We start from the raw sequence: 24,756 nt of genomic DNA on the forward strand, positions 1-24,756 counted from the left end.
GTAATCTCATCAATTTAAAATTTAATTGTCGTTCAACATTTGGAAAGGTAAGTTCTCATTAGATTTTAATTAATTTTTTTTTTTGTCTATTTGAAAAACAATTTTTCTTCCTAACCTTACTAACAGCCACACATTCTCGAACTTGCTGACCCTTGCTATTAATATATAATAAATATGGAGTCTTTAAATATAACACGTCAGGATATTATGAGTTTTCCATTTCCATATAAATTGTGGTTAGTTATCCATTTAGATTTTTGCGATTTTCTACGCTGGAATCGCGACGGCACAGTTATATTATTGGAGTTAGTAGCATTGGAGGATTATCTAAATTCAACGCGATCCATATTTTATATAAAAAATCGTTCAATTTTCTTAACCCATTTAGAGGAATTTCAATTTCAGCGATTGAATATGATGCCTGAAGTCGGGGAAATTTTATTGTTGCAATATAAAAATGAGAATTTTAAAAGACATCGCTTGGATTTAGTACCCAAAGTTCGACGATCCGCTTATCATATATTCGCTGACAAGTCAATGAATATGGGAGGAGGAGCTTTCAATAATGACGATTTAAACAAAAATAAAAATGCCTCTCATAAACCATTCGATGCTTTTAATACACGCGCTGCCGAGCGTATGAAGGGGGATTTGTGCTTTATGTTTCACGGTGGCTTATCAGAAATTCAAAAGAGTCGCTTGCACTTTCAAACCATATTACAATTTCAAAGTATGACGCATATGCTGCAAGAGAAATTAGAAGCTTCAAATAAGCTGACTGCCAAACCACATCGTATTAAACCTAAATTAGGCCGTCGAAAGTGTAGTAACGTCGCTACTGAAGAACAAGTGATCGAATTGCCGGCCGATATTTACGAGAATCCTAATGATTCCGTATTAAAATTGCAGAACGACTTTCGCCCAGAATATGCTGGTTATTACGGCAATTGCAGCAAAGAATTGATTGTGCGCTTCTTCGGTGATTATTTGCCAACAGCAAATGAAGACTGTTCAATGGAAGCGAAGAAAGTCGAAGTTGAATCATGGTAAGCTTAATTTTATATATGTGAGCAATAAAATCGAATTGCACTATTTTTGATTAGGACTTCTAACATAAATGTGTTGCCGCCCGAACGTGAACAAGTATCACAAACCGAAACTCAAAAATACGTTGACGGTTTACCGTTGGATATGACTTCGACTTCAACGCCTATAGGGCAACGCAATTTACCAACTTTGAAATTCTCGTCGGGCCTTGAACCCATTTTCAAGGCTGATGAAGGACAAGACAATGTTAATTGCGTAGAAGAAGGCATAACCGGTACACAAACCCATCAGAATAGTATGGATACCGAAGTTGATGCTTTCATGGATGAATTCCTAAATTTTAAAGGTGGTAGTTACAAAAACTTGATAACTAGACCTATTAGAGATGCTGAAACGAAACCACAGGATATAAATTATTCAAATGCAATCGCCGAGCAAGCTGCCGCGCCAGCACAGCGGCCAGAGTTTCCACAAATGCCTGCAGCCGCTAAGATGGAAATAACTGATGAGGAAGATAAAGAAAATGAAGTCAATTTTCGTAATTTCTTTAGTCAATACAGAGCCTCATTGAATTTACTTTACGAAAATCCGTGAATATTTTCTTTCTTTACTTGACTCTTATCTTGTGTTTAAATATTTACTACCATTTTCATGTTGCGTCTATTAAATTGCAATTTAATATGAGATTGATCTTCATTTCTTATAAATACGTTCGTCTTCATTTGTCACCGTTAATTGAAATTGCGTCATTTTATTATTCTATTAATTTTCTGTTATATTCCATTTTGCATTTAACGTTCATTCTAATAAATATTAAATTTTAGTTTGGATATTAGTTTAATTTATTTTTTAAATATATGTGTTATTATATATTGTGTTACACTTAAAGAAGAAAGGAGGAAAAAATAGCTACTAACGCATCAATTTCTTTTATTTTTCTAAATAATTATTATTTTTCACTCATTTACCACTCAAGTCGGATTGTCCGCTTTGTTGTTGAATTGATTATTTCATTGATACTTTTGCTATCGCCTCTCATACCGCATCGATTTTTAACTATTTTTTTGCGTGATAATGTAATCTTTGTATTTATTTAATAGTTGTCTCTTTTGCTTTAAATATGCTTTTAAAGATATAAATAACGGACGCCCCATGAATTAAAATTAACAAGTGGCGCGCATCTTCTGCTGTTTTTTGTTAGTTTCTTTATCAACTGCAGATATACATTTTGCCATAGTGGGTGAAGACCTCGAGATTGCATCGGTCATGAAATAATCGCGCAGATCTTTTAACTTAATAATCACCTTTGAACTGTCAATCGTTTTCGACTACAAATGATAAAAAATCCAAATCGTAATATGGTAATTAATTAAATTCATTTAAAAACTAACCGTGACCAGCTCCTCTTCAAAACCGGTAAAAGTCGCTGATTCCAGTTTACCGAGCCGCACTAAATGTGGTGCAATATCCTCAATTCGATTTCGCAATTCGTCGATAGTATCGTAGGGTAATGGAGTACCTTAAAGTTAAACGTATACTATTAAGAGAAAACCAATATAATTTCATTATCAATATTTACCGGCAACTTCTGAAATAGCACGAATTATCTTCCAATCCTCGCGAGCCATACCGGGTGGTGTCACAGCAGTTAAAGTTTGTTGAGAACGACCTTCAGTGTTAACGTAAATTGCCGTTTTTTCGGTATAAGCAGCCCCCGGTAGAACAGCATCCGCCATGGACGCACCATTATCACCGTGAGATCCTATGTACACAACGAAACAATCTTTGGGTAATTGTTCTCGCGTAATTTTACCAGCGTCTGCTCCCAACAAAAATAAAACTTTTGGCTGGAACTTGAGAAGGGCTTGATAGCCCGCCTGATAGCCGACATCGTAAGCGCCAGTTTGAGCCGCATTGTTTTGTAAAACATTTAGTGAATTCCAGTTCTAAATAAACAAAAATAAGACAAGCATAAACTTGACATGTACTGCTATCGATCATCTCCCATAGATAGCGAGGCGCTCTCTTCTGAGATGGATATGAAAATATGCAAATGTTGAAGAAATCGTTCCATGAACTTACAGGCTTATTCAATTTTTTGCAGAAACCAGTCACTGTGGCAAGTATACCAGAGCCGTCAGGCCGTTCCAGCACAGCAGCACCAATGATGACTGCCGGTTTTTTGGCTGATTGTAATACTTTAGCGAAGGGATGTGTTCCGCTGCAGACATCATTAATTAAACTAGCATCTTCACCCAAATCCTGATGTTTATACGAGAGATCCACGCTTGTGCCAATGGAGGCCAATTCCAATTCATTATGTACGTAGGCCTTACGTAAACGTGTATTAACCAAAGGAGCTTCATATCGAGGATTTGTACCGATCAACAGCACGGCATCAGCTTCCTCCAAAGCTAAAGCAAACGTAATCGATAAATTCAATTGCAGAATAAAACGAAAATTCTAATTACCTGCAATAGAACTGTTGCAAATATAGTTGGACCTTAAATCTGTACCGGCACCTTTGGTAGCGAAACCTTGTTCTGTGCATAAAATTTCACCGCCATTTCGATTTAATAAATCTTTCAAAGCGACCATGGTTTCAACGTCAACTAGTTGACCTGCGATACCGGCCACTTTACCCTGGGCATTCTTTAAGGCTTTCGCTACAGAAATAAGAGCACCTTCCCATTCTACGGCCTGCAATTCACCATTAGGCATGCGTACCATCGGGGCCACTAAACGTTGACGTTTCAGCCCATCACAAGCAAAACGAGATTTATCAGCTAACCATTCTTCGTTAATGTCTTCATTCTCACGTGGCAAGATACGTAAAACTTCATTGGTACGTGTGCTAACAACGATATTACTACCCACCGCATCCAAGACGTCAATACTGCTAATTTTTCGTATCTCCCAAGGACGAGCAACAAAACTACATAAAAAATTTTAGATGTAATCTACGAAACAGTGAGTTTTTCCTAATCCTGCAACGCACACCTGTAAGGTTTATTAGTTAAAGCTCCCACTGGGCATAGGTCAATAACATTGCCCGAAAGTTCAGTTAAGAAAAGTTTCTCCACGTAGGTTCCAATTTGCATGTCATTACCACGACCTGTAGTACCCAAATCATCTACACCGGCAATTTCCGAAGCAAATCGAATACACCGCGTGCAATGGATGCAACGGGTCATAATCGTCTTTACTAAAGGGCCAATATCTTTATCCTCTACCGCTCTGTAAGCATATAAATTCATACAAGTAATTAATTAACAAAAGAATTTCTTGACAATATTTATATAAATAACATTTTGATTCTTTTGTACGCATTTACATATGATAATATGGGTCTTTAATAGTTTAATAATTTGACTTCAGTCATTTTATGAAATATTGTATTCAAGGAAATATTCGAGATGGTGATGCATTTTTCAAACCTTGACCGCTTGCGATGGTTTTTGAAAATATTTTTTTTAATACCTTACTTATGCCTTGGAATAGTATATTTGGAATATAATATTACTATTTATTTATTTTAGTGATTATATGATTAAAGTTTTTTATTTTTAATTTCCCGTGTTGTACGTCCGCCACGTAGGATAAAACACAAGAGCAACGAGTAAATTCCGATGTGTAAGATGTAAGGTGGTACATGAGTATAAAAACGAATTGATTGCATTGAGTATGTGAACAAATTGATGGAAGTGGAAGCAAAAAAGTGTAGAAGAGAGTAGGTTCATAAATTGACTGTAAGCGCTTATATATCTTGATTCCATGATTTAAAAAAAAAAAAAGATTGCGAAGTAAGCTGTTAAATTGCGAGAACGCAATGTGTCAAGAATGCTGTTGTGACGAAAGACCACGTATACTCAATTTGCGAAGTGTGGCATGGCGAATAGAAGTGCAATTTTCGGACCGACAAATAGGGTATGATCAGGAGATTGGAAGGCTCTACATGTGCATAAAGGCTTGTTCACTATGTTAACCTTTTGCACTCAAGAGCTCCGAAGCGGAGCCATTTAAAATTAGTCTTCAAACTCGAGGGCTCCGCTACGGAGACATTGTAAATAATTTGCAGTTTTTAACATAACAACAAATCGTAAAAACTAGTATTCGGGTGTTTCGCTATTGATGACAAATGGCGGTTGCGACTCGCAATACGAATGAAAAAAAAAATTCGAATCCAAAGGTTAGTTTTAAATAGATCATCATTACATCTATTACTAAGACAAATAATACCGAGTCTGAGTCCGCCCTAGAACGGAGTTATCGAATAAATGGCTTTTTGTTGTCATTGTTACCACGCAAAACAAAAAAAAAATGTATATATATATACATATGTATATATATAAATAGAGTTAACCCATTAGAGATCGATGTTCATGCTTCCCATAAAAACTGAACAATCGATTTTTGTCATTACCTTTTACCCGTATGATCAATGTCCGTAAAACGTGAGCGATCCGAACCAAAGGCCATTGCTTGATCTTGCAAATCGCATTCTCCTCCCTGATCACAAATCGGACAATCCAACGGATGATTCATTAATAAAAATTCCATTACTCCTTCCCGGGCTTTGCGGGTCAGTTCGGAATTGGTTTTGATGCGCCAGCCTTTCATCACAGGCATAGCACAAGCTGCCACTGGTTTCGGACTTTTTTCTACTTCTACCAAACACATACGACAATTACCAGCCACAGCCAGACGTTCATGATAACAAAAACGGGGAATTTCCACACCAACCATGGCAGCTGCCTAAAAGCAGACAATATATGCAATTAGATATTAACTAAATTTGAAACGTTAATTTACCTGCAAAACAGTGGTACCTGGTGCAACTTTAACAGGAATGTCATCTACAAACACTTCAAACTTTTCGGGTGCTTTGGCTGGTGTCTGAGCAGCAGCGGCACTAGTACGTACCGCTTGAGTAGCAATTTTGTGGGTAGGCGAACCCAGCGTACCCAATGCCTTGACCAGCGGTGCACGAATCATATTTTCTATGACCAAAAAAAAAAAAAAAAAAAAACAAATTCTTTAAATTCTCTAATCGATAGACACATAATAATTACATAAGTTATAAGTTTCAAATAACACCACTTTACGTCGGCCACAACAATAATTTTTCACTCGTTTGGCGTCTTATAATATTTAATAATTTATTATTAACAATTTATTTACTTGACTTGTGCGCTGTCCTTCACTTATTTAATATTTTTGTAATATTAATATACTTACCAAAATAATCCGAAAATATATAAGAGCAACCGAAAAAAAATAATGGATAAAACTTTTTTTATGAATCTGCGTTGGCGAATTGCAACTGACAAGCGTTACCAGAAATTCACAATTTGCCTTCGATGTTTTAGTTAGTAGTTAGTCGTGTCGTGCCATCTGTTTTTCGGGCTTTTACTGCGACGAGATCGTAAAGGAAAAGATTTAAATGCATAAAATAATTTATGGAGCTGTGAACAAATGCATGATTTAATTTCATTAAAACGTAATGCAATCGGCTTTCATGATCTTCATATTATATTATATTATATAAGAATTAGTTTACATGCTTAACGTGGTAACATTTGTTAAAAGAAAAACCATTCTTTTCCTTATTTGCCTTCCTACGTCTTTTTTTAAGGTAGAATTTTATATCTCTGTACATTCCGTATTATATTATTGGTTTTAAAACGTTTAGTGTGTTCCTTTAACATACATAATAGAAATGGTTAAAATGGGACAATGTTGCTAAATATGACATTAGCTGTTCTATTGTTCTGTAATGCGAATAACGACCATTCAAATAAGCTCGATCTGTTGTTAATTTTTTGTGAATGTCTAAAAGTAAATAAAAACATGTTTATTTATGCAGTCAGCTGTAATAAAGTCCAGTGAGGGTTAAACTGAATTACAGAATAAAAAATAAGTATATAAAATAGTATTTGACAAAATGTGTGAAATGTTGCGTAAAATATTATACTATGAAAATGTATTAGAATTCAAAGTGAATACTAAAAGCTCCTTACAGCCTGAAGATGTTAACAATTGGCAATTGTGCCGTACTTGCTTGTGCGAAATAGATCTCGACGATAGTTTGTCCATCAATGCAATGGTCATCGATACAATTCAAGAAAAATTTCTGAATATTAAAGAAATGCTTCAACTTTCTATAGGATATACTGTAAGTATACCAGATAATGTATAAGCTTTTCAAGTACATATGCATGTATATATGCATATAATCGGTTAAATTATCAGCCGATTTAATCGTGTCTGTCTTTTTGTCTGCAGTGCATATAATAATGCCGTTAAGAAATAAAATTTTGCTTCTGGGGTGGATGTATGAACTTTTCCAAATGATTTTGATTTAGTCGGTGGATTACAAAAAATCGCTCCCTGTTTGCATGAGTGCTTATGTTTGCATATTTACGTTTTACAAAATCGAACTTAGTTTGCTTTTTTTCAACAATTAACTTAGTTTTTCTTTTATTCAACCACTACAAACAAATTTTATAGATAAATCTTGATCATCCTTTACCGTCGATGGTTTGCAAGTCATGCGTCAGTAAAATAACTAAATTATATTACCTTACCGTTCAAATTAAAAGAGCTGAAAACGTTTTAAAATCGCTTTATCAAAATTTGAATTCATGCGAAGAGAACGAATCAGAAAATAATGAAAGCTTAAACCCAATTAATGTAAAAGATAGAAAAGAGTTATCAACAACACCAATAGAATATGAACAGTACGAAGTTTTAGAAGACATTGAACTATTGAGCTCAGAAGAAAATGATCCCAATGATGGTAAGCGAGATGACGATAATGCTGACCTGTTGAGTGACATTCCGCAAGGAAGTCTTGAAACATATGAACTAGTGCCGGCGAACGCCGATGACGAATTATTTACTTTTGAGGACATTATTAAGTCGGAGGAAGAAGGAGCACATTTATCAGAAGAAGAAACGCCAATTGTGGAGGAAAATAAAGACAATAAGGAAGGTACAAAATCAAAGAAACCAGAAGATGTTAATAGTTTTAAAAAACGTTTACCCATGCGTTATAAACACAAACAACCTCGAGTAAAACGACCACTTTTAACCGATCTTACGTGTTCAGTTTGTTCGCAAGTACGTTAATACCCGCAAGAACGTTGTTTTGAGATTATTTTATTAATACTTTTATACAATTTTAGAGTTTCTATATTCAACGCGATCTTGTACAGCACGTACAGCAGACGCATCCCAGTGCGAAGGCCTTCAAATGTCGTGATTGTGGTCAAAAGTTTACACATATGCAATCATTGTCACGTCACATGAATACTCATAAAACATCCCTTTTTAAATACGAATGTAAATATTGTATAAAAACATTTGCGCGCATTGATGGCTTAATACGACACCATCGCACACATACTGGCGAACGGCCGTATGGATGCGATTTTTGCGATAAGACCTTCAAGCAACGAACTGAGTTGAACGCTCATGCCTTGACACATGTAAACCACAAAATGTTTGCCTGTAATATTTGTGATCGTTTACTGTCATCCCGCAACGGCTTGTATTTGCACAAGAAAAATCATGAAAATCGAATTGGTCGCTCTAAAGTGAAATTGAAACAACAAATTAAAGAACATGAAGACAATTTAGAAATTTATCTAATTAAACAAACTGAAGAGTGAAACATGTGCACGTTTATGTATATATATATATGGCAAAGCAAAAAGGAAACGCGGGAAGTATGCAGCGCGAGCAGAGCTGAATGAGTTAGTTAGCAATGAGTAAATCGAATATCTTGACATTTTCCCATTTGCATAGATAAAAGCAACTTCAAACATCTTTCTTCAAATAATCAACTGAAACAAATGATAAGGTAAGCAGTAAAGTTGTTTATATCGAGATATGGAGTTGATCCCGCGACTTCCTATTCTTATTTGAAAATGATAGAAATTTTATTGAAGACCCTCAACAACCTTTGCAACTTAATTTCAAATCAAGTCAATCAATTTGAACTATAATTTATCAAGCAAACTGATGCGAGTAGAAAAATTGCAAGAATTAAATAATTAGTGACCAGACGAGACAATAGTCTCGATAGTAGCAATTGAATAATTATTAATTCAAAGATTATTGATTTAATGATTATTAAAAACCAACAAACAATCAAATAAACAAACTTGTTTTTACAAATGACAGATACGTGCTTATGATGATCGTTTTCTTTTTCCTCTTTGCTTGAGATCCTCCGAGAGGAAGAGAAAAGTTAATGTAATGAAAGTGAATGCGTATGCATGTATGTATGTGACGGTTTTTTTTTTTTTTTTTTTTGTTTTTGTGCAGTCGGCTTAATATTCAAGCAGTGTTGCCAGCATACATATGTATGAACATAAATTGTGCACTTTTAAGGCTGCAGAGTGGGAGCTACTTGAATTGATGATAATGATGTACAGTCACTTTGAGGCTTGAATTTTTATTTCTCGTATTTTGCAGTGGTTGCCTTTCAATGAGTTTATATATTGTGACGGTTTGACAGCCTCAACTGATGATCTTGTCTTGGTTGATGATATTTTCTTTTTTGGCATAGCATCGCTATGGTAGTATGATGTTGTATTAAAATCTTGTGGTTTGATTGTTATTATATTCAATATTTAAAAAGAAGGTAAATTTTTTTTTCTTTTCATTTGTACCATGAAAATATCGGACACTTGTTGAGCTAAGTTAACCAAATCTGTCTGACTATTATTAGAAATTTGAAATCTTAAAAAAAGAAATTAAAGAAATCAAGTTGAATTGATTTTCGCACATATTTCAAATTTGAAATCGAAATAGTGCACTATTTAACAAAAAAAAAAAAAAAATGTTTTTTTAATAATTATGAATGCTTTTTCAGTAATGTCGACTATGAAAGAGAGATAGCTAGAATAATAACATTTAATTCGTGTATTGATAACTGCAAGCAAAAAAAAAATTTTTTTTCCTTTACCTTATAGGTATCCAAAATTCTTCGTAAAACGATCGTAGTTTTCTTACATGTTATACATAAAAATGTCGTATACTGATTTGTCATTTCTTCTTGTAACATCCCCAACCACAGATGAAATACACATCAAGTATTATTAATATACGATTAATAATAATAGATTGAAAGCCCGAGCTGGATGGCAAAACTTCGTACACGTAGTGGACGTGATCTCTCAACAAGCAAGTGCACAATTTACGAAAATGTAAAATATTTCTCTGTATCCGCACTCCCGACATCGATCGACAATTCGATTATTATGCAGGAGAATATTGGCCTCGTCTATCAACTGTATATATATATATATATATATATATATCTACATATATATCAACTACCTATATCTATATACATATCTATATATATATATATATATAAACCATATATATATATATATATATCTATATATATGTCAAATATATATATATATATATATATATATATATATATCAACTATCAACTATATATATGTAAATATATATATATGTATATATATGTATGTATATATGTTTATAGAGTGATGGGTATCAAAGGTTCTTCATGATATGAATATAGTCTTTTTAGTTGTTTTTATATAGATATATCTGTATTTTTCTTTGTTTAATTTCTCTTTGGTTTCCTCATTTTGCTCCTGTTTGGCATTTGCTGGAGATGACATCAAAGTCACGCAATTTATTGAAATTGCTTCTGGGCCTTATGGCCTAACAACAACTTATAATAACTTTAATCTCTTTGTGTGTGTGTGTGTTAGTCTTTTTCTCCCTCTACCTTTCGTCAGGTCGCAATGTTGATATGTGTGCAACATATGCTGACGATCAGATGAAAATTGATGAGATCAGATTTGTGCGCGCGTGTGTGTTTATATCTGTCTTACTTTTTTTTTTAATTTTTCTTTTTATCTCAGTTGTCGTTAATAACATACTCTCTTCAAGTATGTATATGTGGCTGTGGATATTTTATGTGTATTTTATTGGGGATCAAAACCTTTGATTCTGGACAAGGCGACGTTATGCCGATGATGTTGATGATTTTGTTTGCAGTTGATTGCTGTGGTATTGCTTATCGTCGCATTGGTGGTACGCTGGCAACACGGTACATACTAATATGCCGCACGCTCCAGACGTGTCGCCACAATTTGCCGCCAACTGGCGTCGGTGAACTGTTTTCGTTTTTTTTTTTTTTCATATTTTATTTTCTTTATTTTTTATTTATATTTATTTGTTTATTTATTTATCTTTTTTTTTTTTTTTTTTGTTTTTGTCAAGGGAAAAAAATTTATATTTGTTTAAAAATAAACACAACGCTACAACAAGCACCACTTAAATTACAACAATACGAATAATATAAACATACATTATTTTTTATGGATGCATCGCCTCAATTATTATCATATCTTAGGTTGATGTTGATGAAGCCGCATTAACTGCATAGGCTTTTCTTCGGAGCAAAAGCAGTTCGCTTCGCAGGGCAACTCATTAAAACTTCTTGGAAGTTTTTTAACTGTTCAAAAGAATAGTTTGCATATTTATTTGCACCATCAAATGACGAAAGTACAGGAGTTTTGTCATTTCATCTGTGACAGTTCAAACAGCGCGCTTTAGAGAGTGCATCAATTAGGGCGAGATTCTAAGACGATTGAGTCACGTCCATCTGTCCACTTATTTGTCTGTTCTGAATGACTAGAAATCTTTTTGAACAAAGGGAAGAAATTAAGGGGAATGAAGGAAAGAAAGTAAGGAAACAGGGTATACTTGTAATAATCGTTCAGTCTATTTAATAATATAAGGACATTTAAGCATTCTGTGCGGAAATTGTTTCAATAAGTGATGTTTAGCAACTTTATTTAATGAAATGAGATAAGAGACGTTATTCTTGTAAAGGAGAAATAAGTGACAGAGATATGTTCCTTTCGATTATTATTCCGGCATTCTGTCTATTCGTCCGAATATATGTAATAATTTTTACTTTTTTACATCAGTCCGCTTATACTCGACGAGAGATACGCTTAATAATAAAGCCCTACATGATGCACTCGACCTGCTTGTGTTAATCTGGCAAGTAAAATTACTAGTAGATAGCAAAATACAACAGAAATTTCCCGCCAGTGTAGTATATTTATTCTCATCGCTGAACACATATGCAAAGTAACTATTGTCTGCTTAGAAAATATGCTCGAGTTGATAGTTGAGCATGTTTGTTGGGTAAATACTGTATGAGAAAAGGTAAGAATCTTTTGTAATTAATGTAAATTGAATAGAATCCTTAACAATAGAAAAGTGCTTCGTGGGTTAAACTAACTTTTGTTCAAAAAGTGCTTCGTGGGTTAAACTAACTTTTGTTCAAGCTTCAAATATGTTGTGACTTTTATTTATCTAAAAATCCTATTAAATATCTGTAATCAATTTTTCGCTGCTTGTTGTACGTGTTTCAGATGACAGATGACATTTATAAACTTCTACCAGCAGGGATTGTTTTGACCCTTTTTTTTCTGGTGGAATTGCCGTAGGGTTAGAAATGAGAATAAGTGGTTTCAATTTGGAATAAACACTTCGTAATCGATTAGAAACGCAATGGTTAGAAAATGAATATGATCTGTCCATATGTATGTCTACAATACTGGCGAAACGAAGATAACCTCGACTGCATACCGACCGAATTTTTTCATATATTCCTCTATAACTTTGGATCCAGTGCAGAAAAATCGTTACTCAGATGTTTGTCGATCCGTTTACTGACATCTTCACCATTAACGATGAAATTTCAGTTCCAACTTTTTCCCAATTTGTTTACAATTCATTCTAAAGCACGTTAGTACGTTGCTCATCCAATTACGAGTAAATTGGTAAAAAATTGTCTTTCAAATGCGGGTAGATCACGTCGATTTTCTTAACCTTGAGTTTTTGGTTGATTATGCCTGCTAAATTTCAATCTTGATTTTTGCGACTATGACGAAATCAGTGTTATATAAATCAGTGTTAACATGCAATAAATCGGAAATATAGTTAACACGAACTATCTATGCAAAGGGATGGACTTTAAATTTTCAAAATTTTTTTTTTTATAATTGTTGACTACTCCCAGTTCTAGAGCAATTTCGTCGCGTTGTTTTGTACATCAAAGACGCAATTAAAAGTAAAAATTATTGCTTCGATAAAGTCGAGGCATGATTGGGTATTTTAAACTTATTTGCTACTTAAATCCTGTTTGCTAAACAGACATTTTTACACACAAATATAAATGCATTTTATAAAAGAGTATCTTCTAATCTATTTGGAGTTATGCCATACAAGTGTGGGGCGCAACCATTAATTCTAATATTGAAATACTTTCAAAAACGTTAATCCATAAGCCTCCGTCTTATTGCTAATGCCTCGTGTTTACTTGCCGACAAATATATTCATGATGACCTGGCCTGTCCACTTACCAACAATCTAATCCAACGCTTTTCCTCGGAATATCTCGTCAAACCGAGTAATCACGTAAATTGCCTGGTAATATTCTTTCAAGATGGAATCAACGAAATAAGAAGATTGAAAAGACATCATATACTAGATCTTTAATTTAGCGACTAATTAAATTTTTTTCTTTAAATTATTTTAATAAATTCTCAAAGTTTATACAGTTTCTTTTTATTCATTTAAACATCATAGTGACCCCTTTGTATGCCAAAAGGCTTTGCAAAACAAACTGGGAGCCACGGGGGTCAGGAAGCTCGCCTCACAAAGCCACGTATGGCTGCGGGTATATGATGGACTTTGTCCTTAAGTCGTAATAAATAAATAAATTAATTATACTATTAATGCAAAAAGGAATTGACGGACGGCCTTCCCTTTGGCCGATTGATAGAAGATGTCTGGTAAATTAATTAATACATGCAAAAATGGAAAAGGGATATGACGAATAAGTTTTCCCCTTTTACCTATTTTTACTTTTGAACACATGTCACGGATGCCTGCGGGTAATGGTGGTAATTGATCAACAGCACAGTGGAAGCCTTATGGCGGAAGCAAGCGTTGATCAATTTGTGAGTTCTGACAGCTTGGGTGTGGCCCTTCGGGGAGTACTCGTGGTGATTGTGGTTGGCGAGTTCCTAGCTAAAATGGAACAATTGAGTGCAGCTAGGCCTCGCCATTCACCAGAGTGGGGTTTATTGTTCCATACACAATAAACTGTTCTGGACTCTGGTGCTGTTTAGGCCCCTACTCTGTGGGGATTGTCTAACTCGCCAGGGGGCGTAGTACGCTTAAAAGTGGCTTGGGCCACCGTGGGGTTAAGCCTTTCAGGCAGGAACCCACGTTAAACCCTTGCCACAAATTTCCGACCCCTTTAGGGACAATAAGCTTTTTTATTTTTCTCCTATTGATATAACATTTCCTTATTATCTTTTCGAATGGATTGTAAATTATTTACGTAATTAAAAAAAAAGAAAGGAAAATTAATTAAGGGCGAATCTAGCAATCTGTTGAATGTGATAAAGAATGTTACACAAAAAGATTCTGGAAGTGTTGGGGAAAAATAATTTATAGTGTAATAGTTATTTTACCGCTTGCAAGGACAACTACGCCAGCCAACAATTTTTTCTTAGATTAACTATTACTGATGGACGCTTTTAATATTTTAATTGACTTAAAACGGCCTCCATGAACTTGTAATTTTAATAAGAAAAAACTAGACTCAGCCCAAGCATTTGAACGCCGCGCTTTTTCGTTTATGTTAACCCTTCTTCTCTGTTCTTCTCTGAAAATTTTTCAAAAAAATATGTTTCCAAACATAAGATAAAGTCATAAATGTAACCAGGACATGTATGCAAATTTTAAGTGAAGTTTCCAAAGGAACTTACTAAAATTTTTTCGCACATCAGTCTCGTGATTTTTTGAACAAACTAACTTGCATCTCTTGATCCTTTTTGATCGCTTCCTAGCATTCGTTTGTCTCGCAGTCACATGGTAATGGAAACGTAAAGCAAAGTTTTTATTTACTAAATTTTTCTCTTTAGCAAAAAATTGCGCAACTGCATGCGATCAATGAAGACAATTGTTTTAAATATACTGAATATCGGATTGAAAAATTGAAATGTCGTAGGGAGGGCAGACTCATCGTGTGCCACATTTTCATCATAATTTATAGGCTTACTTTTCATGACATCTTTGGGACCTTTCAGCATATATTGGAAGAAAAGTTAAAGAGAAAATTATCACAGTAATGTCATCAGCACTAAGGGTAGGGGTTAACACTTATCTTCCTGGATTATATCCAACTAACATTCGCGAAATTTAGATCGAAATATTTTCGAGAATTCGATTTGGCCATACAATTGGAAGACACCAACGCACTCTTCAGAAATCCTTTTGTCCAATGTACAATTATGGGCAGATTATTACAATAAAGCATCTTCTTTATATCCTGAAATCAGCAGGTGTAGAGCGCAATATCAATTTAAGAGAGAGAGAGAGAGAGAGAGAGAGAGACTACTACAAATTACAAATTTCGCTCATGCAATCACCTGTGCAAAATAGGATGCCATAGTTCAAACGGATCCATTTTTATAATCGCATGATAACTTTTTCAAAATTAAGCATTATATAGGAAACCGTCGCAAAAGCGACCCGACCCAGTCGCTTTGCAACAGGATTTGTTCTTGGGCCAAAATCCCGCATTGCGTACCAAGTTTCGTATAAAAAATCTTAAAAATTTTCTATCATCAGATCGAATGCGATAATCCATGGACAAGATATCAGGTAGACAAATTTTTTGCTCTTTATCATTAAACGGCTGAGTACTGAATCCTATGCCTCTTCAATATACTACGTGCGCATCTATAGATTATGAGTTATTGAAGAACTGTACCCCAGGTTGTTTTCGATTTTTATACGTACCGCTGTTTTTTTTCATAATTTATGTAATACCCAAAAGGAAGTTACAGGAAGAGACCCTATAAAGTATATATATTCGTGTTCAAGGTGAAATTCTGAATTGATTTAGTTATGTTTGTCCGTCTGTATACCTATGTTGTCGGCATTCACCTTGCGGCAAAAATGAAGATATCGGCGTGAAATTTCGTAAAAACATTGGAAGTCTTTGCGCGCTGGTTGGTATTGAAAATGCATTTAAGTTATATAATTTATGAAGAAGCTAAACATGTAGGCCTCATAATATAATCGTTTAAGCCATCAAAAAAAAAAAAAGGAGAAATCTTCCTTTTTAAGAATTTTTGGGACTATTTTATTTCTATCTTTCCATACCCATCACATAAGATGAACCATAACATTGGATTTACTCAGTTGCATTGGGATCATTTTATGGAATTTCATGCATACCTATTTTACTGATTCCTGATTCCCATAAGAAAAAACTGAAGTTGGATGTAATCACCTCACAAAGGTAACGTAAGAGTTTAAAGGAAAAAGAAGGACGAAGGCAGAAGGAGACAAGTACTTAATCATCAGAAACTTTTTTTCTACCGCGTATCAGGATACGGAAAACTAAATATGATTGAATTAGCCTGTGACGGCACTTAATAAACTTTCACATTAAGCTTAATTAGAAGATTGGTGAAGGACAGGGTTCTGTTTCTCTTACCCGGATCTATGACTGTAAAGGTTCGCGCAAAGGCACTGCGATTTTGTTTATGCATGCAATCTTTCATTTTGTTAATTTAAAGCGATTGTTTTTATTGAGCGTATTGAACTAATGTGATCGGGCAAGCAGCGCACTTAGCTCCTCTGACTGTTTCCTGTTTCCGAAACTTCAAATTACTTTTTCAAGGGAGAGGTGTTTTGAGTCAATTAAATGCTTAAACGAAAATTCGCGAACTATGATCAATCTAGAAGAGAAAAGCTTGGTGTACTTACATTCTAAGCAAGTCGATCTGTTTTCGAAAATGCTTCAATAAATTTTTTACAAATAAATTATGACAGTGCAAACAGAATATAGGCCTATAAGCAATATAATGATAAGGTAGGTCCATTGAATTTTGCTCGCGTAAAATGAAATCAGCAAAACATAGACTTTTTGTGAAAATATTTGCACCAAACAGAACGGGGGCTTCAGAGACATCATCATGGCATCAAATTGTAAACCGTTTCTTCACACACTACCAATCAATGATCGCTGTGTAGTAACGAATAGTATTACTTTTAATACAACCTAATATAACTCATTTAAATTTAGTCTTATCGTCACCATATCCAGACAATTGTTTAGACATATCGCGTAATTGGATCAGTATTAGAAACTTGCCGCCAAATTGAAAAATCTCAACTACCGTTGTGCTAACAAGTATACAAACCTGGTACCAATGTTAGCGCCACTGTCATTCAATGCATAAATTGACATTAATTACGATTAGAATAAAAAAAGTAACAACAATGCACAATACAATGTTAACCATACAGACATAAATACATATATACATTTATATGTAAAAAACTTCGAAGGCACGTTTTTGTTCTAAAAAAAAAAAAAAAAGAAAAGAAGATGCGATATTTTTAAACTTCAAGTGGTAACAACGGCACGACGACAACAACACCACCACCACCACCACCACCACCACAACTTACAAACAAAAGTTGCTAACGTATTTTCATTGTTTGAGAAAAACATAAGAAGCAAGTATGCTTCTAAGAGAGAGATAGAGAGGAAAAACCGTATGGACTTAATAGACGGAGCGAGCACACAGAATTATGAATGATTATAGATTTAATTCAATAAAACTATGGAGGCAAAAAGCATATGAAAAAATGCATACGTACTTGCATACATACATACATACATACATACATACATACATACATACATACATACATACATACGTACATGCTAAGTACAACAATCAAATTGAATTAGAGTCAGTTTTATGGCTATTTTGTTGCTATTGTTGCCGTTGTTGCTGTTATTGCCTTCTTTTCTTTTTTTTTTTTTTCTTTACTTTATTTTTATATTTATTTTTATTTAATACCGGCAAAAATATCGTAATACATGCAAGGTTTGTTGTTTTTGCGTCCAACGACCGGATGGAAGCATCAACAATCAGCATTAACTCTACCTGAGTATGTGGCTGCGTGCATTTGTAAATGTGTGTATGTGCATCTGTAAATATTTGACAACAATATCGTGTAGACTTCGGTTTTACTATTCGTTGTATCGTTGTATGATCGATCAGAAGTGTAAGTGTGCGGAGCTGCAGCCGCAGCTAACCCATCACTACTCTATTCACACGAAGCTCAAGCGCTTAAATGATCCAGCTCTTAGTGGCGTTCGCTCAGTTTAGGTCTGAGTACACGGTGTATAACATCGTGTGCTAATATTTTTATTTAGCGAATCGATTTTCCTCAATTCGTCGTGCATAGGTTAAGTTGTTTGGCGTCTATGTTTTGTATGTGTTTGTAAGTGCGTTAATATGTGTTTGTGCAAACGTCGTGTATTATAACAAAATAAATTCTTTAACATGACCACGTGAAAATTTCAAGAGTTTTTCTAAGCATTTCCACGAATGTTCAACAATAAAAATGAAACAAAATTTACCCCAAAAAATGAAAAATTAAACAAACTCTTAAAAAAAAAGTAATAATAATTTTTTAGTAGCGAAAACAAATTATTTGCGAAATTAATAAATTATTTTTTTTTTTTTTTTTTTTTTTTTGTATTTTTTGATTAATTAAAGAATTGTGAATGTTAGTGTCGAGCCAGGCTTTAAAAGACGAGCCCATAAATTTTTTGCTTTTAGAAAAATTTTATTATTGAAACCATTTATATGTTTGTATACATGCGCATGTGCATGGACTTGCCTGTGTGCGTCTGTGTGTCTGTGTTCTGTTACTGATTCATTGAAAATCGTAAATTTTTGACGAAAAACCTTTTCTTTTTTTTTTCTATTTATTAAACATACAAACTTACAGATACTATTTAGGAAGGTATCAATGAATTTTATATATATTTTATTTAATTTTTTTATTGCCTTATAAACTACTACTCACCGTCAAGCTCAACGCGTCTATAATACAATTATTAGCCAACCAGCCATTTGTCTTTCTACAATAATGATCCGCGTATGGCTTTTAATGATCGCTGAGTTGTGATAGTGTCTAGTCTCTCGTTTGAGTGCCGACAGCACGTTTCTATTTACATTCGCATGATTTTTTCTTTTCATTGTGGTTTCAATGTTCACACATTTAATACAATTGGTATAAGACAACAGAAAAAAAAAAAAAACTAAATAAAAAGATAAAAAAAAAAAAATTCATATAAATAAAAACAATATTAATGTTTATCTCCGCGAAATGTTTGTGTTGTGCGATGTTGTTCAGTTTTTTGTTTTCTTAATACTTAATACTTACCTGAGCTACAGCACACAACAGATTTGTGGCGCCACCTTAGAATTCGTGTCTTAAAAAAAAAAAAAAAAAAAAAAAAAAATGAAAGCACAAATGTTGTTTTCCCTCTCCCCTTCAATATATTCAATAAATAATTGTTTTCTTTTTTTTTTTTTGTTTTTAATTAATTTTATTTCATATTATTTATCACATTTTGAAAAATGAATGAAATGAATCAAATAAGATAATAAATTAAATAAATTTGAACACATGAAATAATTCACAAGGAAATTAATGATTTAATTTCTTATTTAGAGGTGAGTTAAAAAGCTAACTTTAGCACTTTAAGCAAACATTTGCAATAAACATTTTCTTATATTTATCTCCCCTATACCTTTCTTATATCATTTTTCTTACCCACGATTATATAGCAATCAAAGTTTTGCTAACGAATTCGGACATAAGTCTTTTTTTTTGAGCATAAGTGTTACTTAGCGAGTAAAACACGCACCGAATAGAAGAGAAGAGAAACATTGTAAGAGCAGAAGATATCAAAAGATCAAAATCAAGCAATTAGGGGAGTCATAGTGACCCAGCAGATTAGTGTCGGCAAAGATATATAAACTAAATACTGATGCATCAGTGAACGAATTAACGCATTAATGTCATTGAGGATAAATAGACTTAAAGTAAGTAAAAAGGTATAGGTATAGGCAGCTCAACAGCTAATCACAAAAAATAACTGATTGAACTCAATCGCATTGACGAAAGTAGGGAGAGAAATTGCTAAACCGAAACGGTAATAAATAATTAAATAATTGATTAGCACGCGGTAAACTTTAAACAGCAAAATATAGATAATTGAGAAAAATCTAGTTAAGAAAGAGTTAAATTCCGAACAGACTCAAAAATTGCAGCAAGTTGATCTATGTTGGTAGAACAGTTTTGTATAACGGCAAGTGACGACAAGCTGGTTGTAATTTAATAAGCTAAACATGGGCTCGAGGCGTTAATTTCTGCAAATTTTTTCTGATGAAATTATCATTATTATATTTATAAATTTTGCCAGCGAATAAATTCTAAGGCTAAAGTCTCAAAGCACTAGCATCTAAGGCGTTCGGCTTTATTAAAATCTTTACCGCACTTAAGATTTGCATCCACGACCACTGAGTTGCTAGTCGAAACTCTTGCCTACTCGGCCAGGTTAGGTGTACATTTTTTATTTTTTTCGCAAAATTAATTGTTTATCAACAACAGAAAAACATTTTAATCGTAAAAAAGTGTTCATCAATATCCACTATGGTCCATTCTGAACCATTTTTAAAGCACTGGGTGTACCAAATATTATCAAAATATTGCCAAAAATTGTGATCTGTAAGCTCGACACAGCAAAACAAGACGGATAAGCTTAGGTCGATTCAGAATCACTTTCTGATATAATACAATAAAAGGCGGCTCTCCCACGCCCTTTTGGATGTTGCATACTTCCTTACAAACTTAATACACCTGGTAGGGTGCAATAGAAAGTACGTCTCAAAAGCACGAACTCTCGTAAAATGATCGATTTTTCTTTGTGCTCGTTTCCCGTATTCCGTCACAACATTACACTTACAACAATTCAAAAAAAAACATTTCTATTCCCAATTTAATGAGTGTTGAAAACTTGAAATTCATCGAATAAATAGCGTGAGAGTTCTATTCTAAAGTTATATACATATATTATATATGTAAGATTGAAGGCAGTCGTAATGAAAATTGAAAGGGCCAACGGTGCGATAAACACGAAAAAGCCAATTCCAAGAAGAACGCATTCAAGTTTGAATTTTACCGAAGTTTTTCCTTTAATTCGTTTATTTGGCCCGGTATTGTGTTTAAAATGGTGTCCACCTTGTCAAGTCCTATGATACGACTCTACGACTATGTTCAAAAATCGATTTTCTGAAACATTTAATATTTCGTAAAACATCTTCGTGCACAATCGCGAAAAATTAGTAAAATAAAAGCAAAAAAATTCTATCCTGTAATTTTAGATTTTCTATTATTATTATTGTTATTATTATTATTATTATTATATATTAATTAATATTATTATTATATATTAATTTAGCCAGAGAAATAAATTCTAAGACTAAACTCTTAGAAGCACTAGCATCTAAGGCTATCGGCTTTTATTAAAAACTCTACCGCACTTGAATTTCGAACCCACGACCATTGACTTGCAAGTCGAAATTCCTCGCCTTCGGCTACTCAGGCGGGTGAAAATTTTCTAATCTCGTTTTTTTTTTACGTATTCTGAAAACTGTTGGACAGTACTGTACTTCTCTTACGTCAAGTTGTATTCTTTTTCATTGACTTATAATTTTTTGCATTTTGCAATGAATGAAACATCAGTACGCAAAAAAAAAGAACTCGTATTCGTTTCGCGTACCTCGCTCAGATATTCCCCACGACCATCCAGATGATTTGTATTTGACAAAGGAATGTTTTTGCCAAATTTCACTTTGCCAATTTGAAAAACGGGATCAAAATGGTCGGTATTTCTAATATTAACTTTGAACTGCTGTCGGTTCTGTATATTTAAAGCAGATTAGCACAAGTGCATTGATGGAAAATGTTTCCCCATCTAAAGTGTTCTGTTCTTTAGCGTAGATTATGTGATAGGTGATTAAAATCATCCGACAAGACATTCTTCAAATTTTTTTGTGTTGCCTCTTTTGGTTAAGAGTAGAGTTGACATTTCTGTAGGCTTGGTACTTGCCTTTAGACTTATGCAGCAGACAAATAGTAAGAGATAGCAATAGAGGTTTATTGGTACTCTTATTTAAAGCTTGTCGTGCGGACGTTGGTGTGGATGTATGCAACACTTAGCAAGACGTGAAATATATCCAACTCTTCTTGTAGCGATCGATTCGAAAAATGATTCTGAGTTTGCCCGTCCGTCCGACCGCGTGTCTGTCTTGTTTCTTGTGTTCAACCTATAGGTCGTAATTCTTGAAATATTTTGATGAAATCTGGTATACTGATAGGTTTTGGGCACAAGGACGAACGCTGTTGAAAGTGCTTGAGATCTGCGATATCAAGTCGTATTTTGAAAGGCTGTTATATAAATAACTATATTAAACAAAGTTTTGTAGGGTATTTAATGGTGTCTTGATTTGTTTTCAGTTAAGATAACTTTATTCCCTGCAGGAAGAAGGTCAAAAATGTACATTCTACATTGATTCTGTGGGAAGAAGACTGTGATAGGATCAAGTTTGAGTTAGTGCGCCTGCTTTATAGCCGATTTCAATTTATCAGTTTGAGTAGGAATCCGCAAATTGTCATTCATTTCGTAATGACGTCAGTCGTTGAAAAGTGTTTCATCGTATGCTGCCTTTGTCGACGGAACAATCTCCCATCAAATCTTACACTTGTCAGCATTGGCGTTAGTCGCTTTAAGCAAAGATTAATTGCCTTCAATAATCTATAAGTATCTGTTGGCGATGGTCTCGTATTCACGTGCAATAAACGGTATCTTTTAAATTCCCTCCACTAATCGACACGCCACGAATAATGCATATATTTCTCAATATTGATCACTTTTGGATTTTGGAATGATTGATCATGCCCCAATATGCGCTGATTTGTCGATGCGGTTTTTAAAGCTAAATTTAAACAGAGAGCTAAGAGTTTAAGACTAGTACAGAAAAGAGATGAGATTCGTTCGAAATTCGCCTACAAATGTACAAAGATGAAAATACAGTCAAATAAAAGTCAACAATTTTATACATCTATCTATATTTTGCTGCACAACAATTTCGTTTATAATCAGCAGCATAGTGTTTGAAAATCGATTCAGGTTTTCTTATAAAAAATATTATATAAATAAAATGGGAGCTTGTAAGCGAAAATGAGCAATTTTTTTAGTTAACTCATTTATCAGGGAGATCTTAACTCGGATAAGCAACTCGAAAAAGGTCAAAATGGATAGTTCGCTCTTATTCGCATAATGCGTCGGCTTCTTATTCGCTTTCTTTTCGATAATTTCAAACTTTTTTCTTCTTATTATTAGAACTAAGCGTAAACCTTTCGTTTCTCTGCTTTCACAAAGCTTTGAAAACGAAGTTTCACCATATTTTGTTAAATTTTTTCCCAAAAGGAAAGAAAATAAACTTAAATCTCTAAGAACGGAAAGTATATTGCATGACTTCGGCTTGCCTGTAATTGTGGTCAAAGCCATTTATATGTGAAAATATTATGCATATGTGAATTGAGTAAAATTGTTTCGATTCGTTAAAAATAAAAAGGTCGTTCGGTAAATAAAAAAAATAATGTATAACAATTCATAATTCAAAAGCCACGTGTGGTTCTACCCTATGTCACTTGTGGCAGAGGATATATTAAATTAGCGGGGACGTATGTAACACGTAGAATGATTTAAGATAGACCCACATTTTATTGTACCGATCGATTCAGATTTATAATCTGAATTGATTTAAGCCCATCTGTCCATTTGCCCATTTGATGTTTGACCTTGTAAAATTGTGATTCAAGCTATAGGTGGGAAAGTTATGGGATATTTTGATGCAATTTGATACGCTGACGTGTTTTGACCCAAGGGCGAACGGTATCGAAAATGAGTCGGGTCGGTGCACTTTTTCGACCACTTTGTTATTTTCAAAATTTCTCGCCAAAAGTGGATAAGTAGTAGTGTTTCGGCGTTCTAAATTGGTATGAAAACTTTAGACTGGCCAGGCCAATATTTGAAAACACTCACATATAGCGACAACTAAAGCTCTTACGACAAAAAGGTATAATATTCAATGCTCTACGATGAAAATTATATCATAATAGTAAAAATTGATCCTTTGGAGAGCAGAAAAGTTCAGTTCAAGTTTTAATATGTGGTAATGAAAATTGATCCATAATAGTAGTTTCATACAAAAATGAACTCTACAAAATTTGGGTGATCTACACCTATTTTTGGGTCCTGCTCTATGTAAGGATGAAAATTGTACTACATCAGGTACGCACACGAAAAATATACCTTTATGTAGAAACAAGATACAATTTTTGTGTTCGAAAATAAAAGTAAGAATTGTATTAAACAATGTGGTATATGGTATTTAATGGTCTGCCTTGTCCGACTACAATGTTCTTAGTTCTTTTAAGTAAACTAAAATATTTTCGAATATGTAAAAGCATTATAGTGGAACACTGTCCACTATTAAATGCCGTGCACCACATCGCTTAATACAGTTATTCCTATATATTTCAACGCAAGTTCTTATATGGGAGGTGATCGAAAAAGTCGTCCAATCCGCACCAATACGGTCCGTCCTTGAGTCAAAGCACGTGGTTATAGCAAATTTCATTAAAATACAATTAAAAATTGCGGCTTATAGGTTG

The 24,756-nt window shown here is 34.0% G+C and overlaps 3 protein-coding genes across 5 annotated transcripts in view; 2 read left to right on the forward strand and 1 right to left on the reverse strand.

Annotated features, from left to right (window-relative positions):
* On the forward strand, nucleotides 1–1,924 carry LOC119637352. Its single transcript, XM_038033324.1, has 3 exons — nucleotides 1–47; nucleotides 127–1,046; nucleotides 1,104–1,924. The coding sequence occupies exons 2-3, from the start codon at nucleotides 175–177 to the stop codon at nucleotides 1,639–1,641; spliced, it is 1,410 nt and encodes a 469-aa protein (XP_037889252.1). The 5' UTR covers nucleotides 1–47; nucleotides 127–174; the 3' UTR covers nucleotides 1,642–1,924.
* A 36-nt stretch (nucleotides 1,925–1,960) lies between these two features.
* LOC119637351 (NADH-ubiquinone oxidoreductase 75 kDa subunit, mitochondrial) lies at nucleotides 1,961–6,385 on the reverse strand. The gene is made up of 9 exons (XM_038033323.1): nucleotides 6,286–6,385; nucleotides 5,860–6,047; nucleotides 5,471–5,802; nucleotides 4,048–4,284; nucleotides 3,519–3,982; nucleotides 3,130–3,461; nucleotides 2,627–2,993; nucleotides 2,439–2,566; nucleotides 1,961–2,375 (listed from the first exon to the last, which is right to left on the reverse strand). The coding sequence occupies exons 2-9, from the start codon at nucleotides 6,040–6,042 to the stop codon at nucleotides 2,211–2,213; spliced, it is 2,208 nt and encodes a 735-aa protein (XP_037889251.1). The 5' UTR covers nucleotides 6,043–6,047; nucleotides 6,286–6,385; the 3' UTR covers nucleotides 1,961–2,210.
* Nucleotides 6,386–6,972: 587 nt separating this feature from the next.
* Nucleotides 6,973–24,756, forward strand: part of LOC119637296 (zinc finger protein 33B-like) — a 33,305-nt gene continuing 15,521 nt past the window's right edge. Inside the window, exons 1-4 of one of the 3 annotated variants that reach the window (XR_005247235.1) lie at nucleotides 6,973–7,222; nucleotides 7,558–8,169; nucleotides 8,235–8,911; nucleotides 10,962–11,287. Coding sequence is in view for 1 of the 3 variants with exons in the window: in XM_038033231.1 (XP_037889159.1) it covers nucleotides 6,992–7,222; nucleotides 7,558–8,169; nucleotides 8,235–8,720 (1,329 nt within the window). In the remaining 2 variants the exon portion in view is untranslated. Of the gene's footprint in view, nucleotides 7,223–7,557; nucleotides 8,170–8,234; nucleotides 9,100–10,961; nucleotides 11,288–24,756 lie in introns of those variants that run through there. The other 2 variants (XR_005247236.1, XM_038033231.1) reach the window with 2 other exon arrangements.

This window comes from Glossina fuscipes, unplaced genomic scaffold (assembly GCF_014805625.2).
Source record: "Glossina fuscipes isolate IAEA_lab_2018 unplaced genomic scaffold, Yale_Gfus_2 59, whole genome shotgun sequence".
In the NCBI taxonomy this organism is placed as follows: Eukaryota; Metazoa; Arthropoda; class Insecta; order Diptera; family Glossinidae; genus Glossina; species Glossina fuscipes.

Excerpts from the sequence above, each read along its gene's own strand:
- LOC119637352 (XM_038033324.1), top strand. The coding sequence starts at position 175 with ATGGAGTCTTTAAATATAACACGTCAGGATATTATGAGTTTTCCATTT. Across the intron at positions 1,047-1,103 it reads AAAGTCGAAGTTGAATCATG|GACTTCTAACATAAATGTGT; the intron begins GTAAGCTTAATT and ends ATTTTTGATTAG.
- LOC119637351 (XM_038033323.1), bottom strand. The coding sequence starts at position 6,042 with ATGATTCGTGCACCGCTGGTCAAGGCATTGGGTACGCTGGGTTCGCCT. Across the intron at positions 3,983-4,047 it reads TTAACTAATAAACCTTACAG|TTTTGTTGCTCGTCCTTGGG; the intron begins GTGTGCGTTGCA and ends TTTTTTATGTAG. Across the intron at positions 2,376-2,438 it reads TTGAAGAGGAGCTGGTCACG|TCGAAAACGATTGACAGTTC; the intron begins GTTAGTTTTTAA and ends TATCATTTGTAG.